Source organism: Alexandromys fortis, unplaced genomic scaffold (assembly GCF_014885135.2).
Source record: "Alexandromys fortis isolate MF-2015 unplaced genomic scaffold, M_Fortis_MF-2015_v1.1 scaffold_31, whole genome shotgun sequence".
NCBI lineage: Eukaryota > Metazoa > Chordata > Mammalia > Rodentia > Cricetidae > Alexandromys > Alexandromys fortis.
This window is the reverse complement of record NW_026067974.1, coordinates 10,537,161-10,547,228: the sequence shown is the minus strand read 5'-3', so window position 1 is coordinate 10,547,228 and position 10,068 is coordinate 10,537,161. Positions and strand designations below refer to the sequence as shown.

General features: G+C 53.7%; 1 protein-coding gene across 8 annotated transcripts; it reads left to right on the top strand.

Moving 5' to 3' along the window:
- Positions 1–2,793: 2,793 nt before the first annotated feature.
- Positions 2,794–8,725, top strand: Ormdl3 (ORMDL sphingolipid biosynthesis regulator 3). Of its 8 annotated transcripts, none has more exons than XM_050157184.1 (4): positions 2,794–2,949; positions 5,988–6,181; positions 6,865–7,016; positions 7,248–8,725. In XM_050157184.1, the coding sequence occupies exons 2-4, from the start codon at positions 6,008–6,010 to the stop codon at positions 7,381–7,383; spliced, it is 462 nt and encodes a 153-aa protein (XP_050013141.1). In that variant the 5' UTR covers positions 2,794–2,949; positions 5,988–6,007; the 3' UTR covers positions 7,384–8,725. The 8 variants fall into 8 exon arrangements, with proteins under 8 accessions (XP_050013141.1, XP_050013140.1, XP_050013142.1 ...); XM_050157183.1 differs by having other exon boundaries at positions 2,806–2,949; positions 5,983–6,181; XM_050157185.1 differs by having other exon boundaries at positions 2,860–3,015; positions 5,983–6,181.
- The last annotated feature ends 1,343 nt before the right edge of the window (positions 8,726–10,068 follow it).

The window sequence follows — 10,068 nt, the reverse complement described above, 5'->3', positions numbered from 1 at the left end:
GGTTTTTTTTTTTTTTTTTTTTTTTTTGATTTTTGAGACAGGGTTTCTCTGTAGCTTTTGGTGCCTGTCCTGGAATTAGCTCTATATAGACCAGGCTGGCCTCAAACTCAGAGATCCGCCTGCCTCTGCCTCCTGAGTGCTGAGATTCATAGAGCCTTGCTATGTAGCCCAGGCTGTCCTAGAACTCACTGTATTCTCCAGGCTGACTTCCAACCTGTGAACTTCGTGTCCCTGCTTCCCAGAATGTTGGGATGGCAGGTGCAGCTCGCAGCGCCCGTCTGTGCTTTATGTGCTATCATACAGTCTGCGAGCTTTGGGCAAGGGGCTGGAGGTTGAAACATACACAGACAGAGAGACAGAGACACGGACCTGTAAGCACTGGTATGAAGCCCTTTATTCAAAAGCACCATGGAGGCTTATATACTCAACAGTCAGGTGGGCCAACAGGTGATCCTCTGATCCTCAAGGCCAAGGCAACACGTGCTCATGAAGCAGAGCTGGTAAACAACTTTGACACAGCTTTTAGTAACTCACCTCAGAAGGAAAGTAAAGATCTCTAACAGGGAAGAGCAGCTGGAGGCCAGGACTCCAAATGGTCCCAACAGACAGGCACTCAGCACCAGATCTATGTTTCCCTTGATCTAGACTTTGTTGATATACCCGAGAAATGCTTCGTCTCTATCCTTATCTTTTCGTATAACCTGGCAACTGTTTCCCCATGCTGCCACGTGGTTTCTACAACCATAAACGGTTTCATATTTTTCTATCCCGTGTGGATAGAATGTTCACTCTTTTCTTGGGCACTCAGGTTGCTCTCAGGGTTGGACTACTATAGACATTTCTGGGATATACGGGCTCACACATGGAGTCTTGTCATGTACATGGGTTCACTTTCTTAGGATGTGCTATGGAAAGTACAATCATGCCTTCTAGGCATGGACCAATTTCTTCCCTTGGCACACAGCGCCAATTGTTTGTCCACGGGTGTTGCATATTCCCTGGCACCACGAGAGCTGTCACTCTTCCCGAATAGTGCTCAGGCCAACACAGCTAAAGGACGCTTGCTGAAGACTTGGTGATTCCGAAGGCAGTGAGTTAGAGATGATGACAGGGACGCCAGCTAACTCAAGTGGAATGTGCCCCACAACTTACCACAAGGCAGAAAGAGCTGGACCTTGGTCCATCTCCATTGTCAAAAGCAACGACTTGATAACAGGAGCTATTAATAGGCTGTGACATGTCCAGTGACCTTGCCCATAGACTCGGTATTAGTCAGAGGGCCTTGCTGAGACGTAGACCCTGACCTTCAGAGAGATGTGAGAAAGCTGGCAAAGATCCAAGCTCAACCAGCTTGATGGACAATGGGAGAACCCCAGAGAGAAATCAAAGCAACCAAGCAGGTTCACTTTGGAAAAAATGAACCGTTGTTTTGACTCTGCTGCTGAGCAGGTCTCTGCGAGGCATGTTCAACATCTAGGACAATTATTTAGCTGCCAGGATCTAAAGGGCCTCTGGCTCTGGAAGTGCTTGAGAAGCTGCCTAACTCTAGGTAGGTCATATGCACACTCACTATTTCTCCCAGGGTTCCCACTCCAGCCTGGCGACCACTATTTTCTGGCAGCTCCCTGAGGATGGGTGGGTGGAAGGAAAATGCCTCCCCGGTTGTCTGGGCAAGCCTTCTCCTTCCTGTCCCTGCATATTCAGTTCATGTGCATTTACAGCCGGCCAGGTTGGTATCTATTAACATCTGATCCTGCCATTCCTGCCTTGCCAGGACTTATGGGCACGGGACTTAGGAGATGGGCGGGGGAAGTGGAAAGGACCAACAGGAGGGGCCCTCTTGTAGACGTGGACATTGGGCGTGGCTCAGAAGAGCTTAAGACCTATTTAGTTCAGTTCCTACAATGTAATAGGTGCTTTATATTACATTCTTTTGAAACATCAAAACCACCTTGGAGGTAGGTTTTCACAGCTGTGGAATTGAGATTAAGAGAGTAATTTGCCCAGGGTTACACTGCCAATAAAGGCGTACCTACATTCTATGTAGCTAGCAGTAAAATCTGTGCCCTTCTCTTCAGAGCTTCCAGATATGAAAATTGCAGGTCAGAGGCTCACTGCGTAAAGCCACCCATGCTAACCTGAGACAGAGACTTAAAGCTCCTTACTGTTCGTAAGGACTCTTCCTTTGGCACACATCCTATCTGATATCTGATACGGAGAGATCCAGGATGTGGCCAGACCCACGTCAGCAAGGATTAAATGTAGCAACCAGGTAGACCAACGATGCCCACAGCCTCCCGTCCCTACCCTACAGACACGCAACCCAACCAAGGCTCTGAAAATGTGATCCCAAGTGGGGGCGGGTGGGTGGGTGGGTTCCTTCAGGACAAAGGGCCGCCCTTCTTGGCTTCTAGAATCAGTCTGGGGCCTAGGCAGCGACGTTTCGTGGAAAAAACTCTGCACTTAAGGTTAGACTATCTCAGCAGGGCCTTACTGCAAGTTATTTAACTCTGAGTCTCTTGGTCTAAAAAACGAGAGCTTGGGCAAACCGCTCTTGCGTTTACTAGAAGGGCGCAGATGCAAAAGCTGGGATTGTTACGCACCAAAGAGACTCCACCTGATCTCACTATTGCGTCAGGATGAGACGTTCTGCCGTGCGGCAGCTCAGAAGCTTGGGGTGAGCTCGGAGACGTAGCCCAGGGAAAAGCCTACAACTCCCAGGAGGCTCTGGGCGGGCGGCTGAAGAGGCAGTGTAGAAACTACACTTCCCAAGAGGCGCAACGTGTTTAGGCGCGTGGCAGTGACGTCACGGAGCCCGGCTCAGGGAGCTGATTCGGCCAGAGCTGCCAGCGGGGTGGCTACCGCTGCTGGTTTGTTACAGCTGCTGGAGCGGCCGCGGCCCGGGTTCTCGGGCTCCTCTCCCGGGCCCTCGACCTCCGGCCCCGCGCGGTGAGTCCTTACGGGCGGCCTCGGAGTGGTGAAGCCCGAAGGCTCCAGGGGTAGGAGAGGCGAGAGGTAAGGTTGCTGCTGAGGAGGCGTCCGCGCTGGAGGAGACCTGAGCTGGGTTGGCTGGGGGTGGAGAGAGTGAGTGCATCAGCCGAAGGAGTTGGGAGCGGGAGGCCGGGGGTGGGGCGTCCGGGAGGAGAGCTTCAGCTGGGGGTGGGAGGCGGGGAACGGCTGGACTACAGGGATAAAGGTTTGGCTGCCTCCGGGGCTGAGTGAATGCGTGGAGATGGGGGTTGGGCCCCGAACCCTGCCAGGCTCCTAGGGCTTAGGTACCAGGCTGCGGAGCAGAGCGGCAGGCCCTATGGAAGGAGTTTCCTCGCTTCTGGTCAGTGGGGCTTCGCTTTCTTTCCACTCCCAAGGAGTCTGGGCCAGCAAGGACCGCCTTGGTCCTGCAGTTTGGGGGTGGGCCGAGGGGAAGAGACATATTGTCTGCTGCATGAACTCCCCGTTGGGATCCCTTGGGAACAAGTTTGCTGCGCAAAGGGCCAGCCTTCAGCTGGGGAGGGAATGGGAAGTGCTTACCGGATGGCCACGCAGGGGGATAATCTGGTTTTGGCATGAGTGTCTGACAGACTGTCTGGGACCAGACGGGAAAGGGGGAAAAAGCTGTAGCAAAAAAGTGGTTAGCAAAACTGAGTTGCTTCGGGCTCTCATTTGAGGCAGGTTATGAAACCACATTAGGGCCTGGTCCTGGCAGCCACCTGCCAGCTGTGGTAGCTGAAGTTTTCAGCCTGGCTGCCCCAGATCTTTCTGCCTCTGCCAGGCTCGTATTTCTTCACTTAGGGGAGAAAGGTCAGTTGTGTGCTGATGGAAGTGACATGTACACAGAGCCACATGAAAGTCTCAAGTGCTTTCTGGCTCAGTCTTTTTCTGAGGGGGGGGCATAGTGGGAGAGAGTGCAAGGGGTCTCCTGGTTTAAAGGGCATGGGCATCCAGGCTTGAGGAAGACGATTCCCACGGGGTCAGCTAAGCTTTGCTAAATGCCCTATTGAGCCAGAAAGGGGTGGAAGGTCTTCAAATCCTGGTATTCAGCCAGAATTTTTTTGTTTTTGTTTTTTTGTTTTTCGAGACAGGGTTTCTCTGTGGCTTTGGAGCCTGTCCTGGAACTAGCTCTGTAGACCAGGCTGGTCTCGAACTCACAGAGATCCGCCTGCCTCTGCCTCCCTAGTGCTGGGATTAAAGGCGTGCGCCACCATCGCCCGGCTCAGCCAGACTTTTGTCATTCCTGAGCAAAGTGAGTTCTGTCTGTGGCTGTGCCCCTGGAGGGCTGGCTTGTGGGAAGGGGCAGCAGTTTCTGGGGAGATAACTCTCTTCCCCACCGTAATCATCTTTCAGAGACTGCACATGTCAGTCCCTGCCCCTCACGTGGAGGCTGTTACACAGCTGTCCCAGGGGCTGTGTTAGGGAAACTGAAGCCCTAAGGTCTGGGAAGGTAAACAACTGGCTTTCTAGTTGTTTGGGTTTCTGTTGGGACCAATTATCCGCCTTAATGGGCCAGGGGTTTGGTCCCAGGGGTATGACCTCCACCAGATGCACCCTAGACCAACTCTCGGGTCTGTTTGTTGGGGAGCTGTTCGTTCTGTTTCCCGAGGTAGCTGAGAAAAGGAAACTTGCTTCCATTATACTTAAGGAACTTATCTGAGTGAATTTTGGCTCCTGTGGAGGAGGCTTGGCTGGAGTCCTAGCTGGGTGAGATAGCATCTGAGTCTGGGGGTGAGGTGATTGCAGCGGGGTGAGGGAGCTGGTCTTATGCTTCCAGACTATTGCTCTCTGCTATCCTTTTCTGTCCATCTTGAAAAGGTGGCATTGTTAAGCACATTGATGACCTTGGGTTCTTTACCAGGCAGGACCCTAAGCCAGGTAGGTAACCAAGCACACCGATGCCTTCTGCTCTGTCGGCAGAAATCTGGGGCCAGCCAAGCTCCCAGGATAAGGGACAGACCATTCTCCCCTCTGGCCACTGTGGGTTGCTGCTATCATTGTTTTCTGGGCACTGAGGGTAACCCTTTTGGTTCCTCCTGCTGTAGAGCTTTTACCAGTGGAGCTGGGCAAGCAAAGGCTGTTGTTAACTCACACCCACAAAGAGATCCAGGGAAGGGAGGTGAGGTCAGGTGGGGCCAAGAAGGGAGGAGGTAAGAGGGAAGCCACAGGTACTTTTGTATCCTTGGGAGGGGTAGGCTGATACGGGTCCCACATCCCACTTGTGGGAACTATGGATATTGGCTGTGTGCTCTGTCCTGTGTTTCTCCCTCTCTGGTGGAGTAAAGGGCTCTGGTCATTTGGCAGCCTAATGGTAGCACCCCACGAGAGTTAGCCTGAGCAGATGCCAAATGGATAAAACGTCCCAATGGATGGGTCATTGTGTGTCGAAATGTTAGGCTCGCTGTTTCTTTTCCCTCTTCTCCTGGCCCTGTCAGTCCTCTTGGGCCTGGGCTTGAGGAAATCCAGGATTGGAAAAACAGGGGTGGCAGAAAGAGTAGCCCTAGAGTACTTCATCCACTGCTGCCTGTGCCCACAGGCCTTGCCTGCTTTTGCTCCTTTGGGGAGGGGCTTAGCGCAGGGGATGTCTTCTATCAGCTCTCCAGTAAGAGCCAGCAGAGGTTATTCTGGAGAGTTCTGAGAGAGCAGCCTCTCATCCCACCCAGCGGGAAGAGGGCCTCAGGGTATTCTAGGGGGTGAGTTGGGGAACGGACATTGATTTCTATAGTCTGGGCCGGGCATCTCTTGGTGACTTGTCCACCAAGACTTTGTCAGCATGTAGTCCCAGTGGATGGTACGCATGACAGCCGGAGCTAATCCCATCCCAGAGATGTAATGGCTAGCGTTACATTCATGTGGACTTTCTCCAGCCTCTGAGCTGGAGGATTGAAACAGTGGCCGGTGGTGTGGTGTTCTCAGGGAACCTCTGTGGGGCTCTGGGTGTGAGGGGGCAGGGAAAGTGGTGTGACCTGTCTCACCTGTGTTGCTTGTTTGCAGAGCAGCAGTCGAGAGGGGTGGCAGGATGAATGTGGGCACGGCACACAGCGAGGTGAACCCCAACACGCGGGTGATGAACAGCCGCGGCATCTGGCTCTCTTACGTGCTGGCCATCGGACTCCTTCACGTCGTGCTGCTGAGCATCCCCTTCGTGAGCGTCCCTGTCGTCTGGACCCTCACCAACCTCATCCACAACTTGGTGAGAGCCTGCTTACCGCGTTTCTCCCACCATGTGGGCTGTTCAGTGCCTGAGCTGAGAGTCACTGGACGGACTCCGCAGGTCCTGTCAGCATCTGTCACCAGAGCCCAGGACCAGCTCGTATCTCTGCCTTGCTCCCCCTTGTGGGCTGTAGTATGCCTACAAGAATGAAATCTGCACATCCTCTGTGTCTTCAGGAAGGGCTGGACTGACTGGCTGGTGTGTGTGGAGGACGGCCAGCTGAGAGCTGAGTCCTTGTTGATGCTCCCCAGGTCCCAGGAATCTAGTGCAGAAGCGTTCCTTTCCCACGATAGGATCCCAAACCGTGTTCTTCTGACTCTCTGCTCCCTAAGACCTGCTGCCTTGTACCACACTTCAGCAAGCAGGCAACTCATCCTTGCTACTAGGCTTGCTCCTTTTAGCTGGCACGTAGAGACCCAGTCGGACTGGAAGGCAGCATGTATGCCCATTCCGTGGCTAACCCCTCCCCTTACGCAGTTCCTGTGTTCTCCCACCATGTGGGCTCCTGGGTGCCCTGTCATGTATTGAGTCTGCCTGCCTTTGCCACTGCGGCAGAGGAGGTGGCAGTCTACCTGGAGCTGCTTCTGTGTGTGACCGGTGGGGAAGTCAGGCTAGGAGTTTACTTGCCTTTTGTATTTTCTGATGAAGGCCCCTCCTTTCAGGGCATGTACATCTTCCTGCACACGGTGAAAGGGACACCTTTCGAGACTCCAGACCAGGGCAAAGCCAGGTTGCTGACCCACTGGGAGCAGATGGACTATGGGGTCCAGTTCACAGCCTCTAGGAAGTTCTTGACCATCACACCGATTGTACTGTGAGTGCTCAGACTCCCCTCATCTCTGGTCTTTGGCGTAGGGATGAGCAGAGGGAAGGAAGTGACATATCTGGGGTCACCATGGGCCTTGGGTCTCCCTGGCTCTGACTTTCCTCCTAGGCCTGGGGTAAGCTGGGGGTAGGTCAGGAGGGCTTTGTAGCTGGTGATTCTCTGTCTCTCCACTTCCTATCCGGGACCCTGATTTTCATCTCCCTCCCCTGCTCCCCCCAGGTACTTCCTTACCAGCTTCTACACCAAGTATGACCAAATCCATTTCATACTCAACACTGTCTCCTTGATGAGTGTGCTCATCCCCAAGCTGCCCCAGCTCCATGGAGTCCGGATTTTTGGAATCAATAAGTACTGAGGTTGCAGCCCCTTCCCCAGCCGGGTTGGCAGGGGAAGGGTAGAAGACCTTTGCTGTGATGCTGAAGATAGGAGTCTCTGGACACTGCCAGAGATGGGGGTGCGCCCTGGGCCTGGCTTCCCCCTCGCTTCCCCAGTAGCCGACTTGGAGTAGCTTGTAGTGGGGTTAGGGTGGGGCCCTTGGGCTCTAACCCATTCTGAAGTTTTTGATCTTTTCCTTTTGCCTTTTGAATAGAGATGCCATGGGGGTGGTCATGAAAGGGGCTGGGCTTTCCGACTGACTGTGGACCTGAGAAGTTGGTACAGGAAGCCAGGAAAAACCCCTGTTGGTTTGTTTGCCTTCAGGCAGCCATAGCACTTTAACCTCTGAGAAGGGGCAGAGAGACGGTACGGCTGGCTTCTGCATTGTCTCACTTTTGTCGCTTGGAAGCGCAGGCTGCGCTGCCTCTGCCCTCCAGGTAGAGCAGTCAAGACTTCATTGACGTCCTTGTAAGATGGGGTTGGGGGACACCTGGTGTAGAAGTGGGGGCCAGGATGCTGCCGCCCTGGTCCTGGGGAAAGGGGAGCTCTGAGCAGGGGTAGGGTGGGGTCTTAAAATGGTCAAGAGAACAGCAGCTGATATGGATTAGTGTAAAAAGAGGGTCTGGGAGGAGAAGCCAGACCCAGCCTCCTCTGGGTGTGGGCTGAAAGGAGGGTTGGCTTGGAGGGTTCATTTACTCACAGAATGATGGTGATGGGGAGGGGGTTGGAGCTCCTGGCCTGGTATGAGGGTGTGCCCAGGCTGGAAGAGGGAGTCCTGTGAGTCCTCAGAAGCACAGGTCCAATTTGAGGCTTCCCTTAGCAGTGTATGAGGAAGCTTTAGGGCGCAGCTCTTCTTCAGCCCTTCAGCTTGTATTCCCGTTTAGATTGTGCCGGGGCAGTGCCTCTTGTGTGGCATGCATGTGAGGGGCCGGTAGGCCACCTCCACATGAGGTCAGTGGGCTCCACAATGCTGTAGGGTCCTTGTCCAAACAGGGCACTAGTAGGGACAGCTGCAGGCACTGTCTCCTCAGCCCAAAGAGAGGTGGGTCACAGAGCCTGACACTAAGCTGAGAGGGGCTGTCTTCTCCCCTCGCTGGTTCGATTGGGGCATGTTCCTTTGGAAAGATGTGGGTGCTTGAGCCCTCTGCCAGGGGCTGGAGGGAAGTCACGCACCCCGTTTTCTTCCCCTCACCCTCATTCTCAACCCCGTGTATCATAGGGAACTTTCACCTTCTGGTCTTTCTAAGCGGAGTGTGAATAGGATTTTTATGCCCTTTGTACAGTATTCTGAAAGAGAAAATAAAGTGCAACGTGTTCTGGTAGCCTTGCGTCTGGACTCTGCTTCCCATTGGCCCTGGGGATCGGCTGGCTGTGTGGGCAGCAGCTCTTGCCTGGCAGGGGTGGGGATTCTCGAGTGGCCCGGGGAGAAAGCCAGAGTGGGTGTGAGGAAGCTGGAGAAGGCCCTGGAACGTTGGAGCAGAGTCCCACTGTCTGTGCCTCCTGCTGTTCCTCTGACCTGAGCCTCTGACTTCACAGGCCTGGCTGGGGGAATTGGGTCGGGGGTTGGCCACCAAGCAAGGTCAGTCCAGACAGGGCTTACAAATGGAGTAGGGTCGGGGGTTACTACTGGTGCTCTGGTATTGTCTGTCTTCCTCACTTCTCTGTTGTGGAGGGCTGCCTTTGCTCCTGGCCTTGGTGCCCCTCCTGCTCTGACAGTAGGAGGGAAGAGAGGCCCCAGCCCGGAGAGGGCGGAGTCCTTATCTCCTGTGTCTGTGCAGTATTATTTGCTGCTCCCTGGCCAGGTACAAAGTTCTAGGCAGGCAGAGGAGCTCCGTTCCCAGTAGTCTGTGGCCCTGGCCCATCATCCTGGTGTTCTTAGAGTCCGGGAGAGTGTGATCTTTCCACTAGTCTGGTTATACTGTCCGCTCTTCGGATAAGGACTGTGATGTTGGGGGACGAGCTGCCGCTGGGCTGAGTCTTGGGAGTGGGCTGATCTACTTGCTTCCTTGGCCTATAAGCCAGTTGGGGTGAAGTGCCAGGGTACCTGAACAGTGATCTTTGTTCAAATGCCAGCTCTGCTACCTAGAGATGTGTGATCTTATCTAGCTGCCTTTCAGAGTTCTTCTGTTGAGGAGGCGAGTGCCTCTCTGGGCTGTTGTGGCGTGAGCGCAGTGCCTGGGGTATAACCAGCAGTTGAGTAGTAACTACAATTATTACCACTGCCACTTCCTTCAGTGTGCTTCTGAACGGAGGGATAGGGAGGCCAGAAGATAGACTAGGCTCACTCACACTATCCTCTGAGGGAGGCCAGAAGACTAGAGAGGAGAAGGTGGATGAAGATGGGTGGCATCCAGATAAGGAAGGTCTGAGGAGAGGGCACATAGAAATGTCACGTTGGGGCTGGAGAGATGGCTCAGAGGTTAAGAGCATTGCCTGCTCTTCCAAAGGTCCTGAGTTCAATTCCCAGCAACCACATGGTGGCTCACAACCATCTGTAATGGGGTCTGGTGCCCTCTTCTGGCCTGCAGACGTACACACAGAAAGAATATTGTACACATAATAAATAAATAAATATTAAAAAAATAATTCCAGAGGCCAGAAGAAGGATCTTGAATCTCAAAAGGAAAATTTTAGCCTGGCGGTTGTGGCGCACGCCTTTAATCCC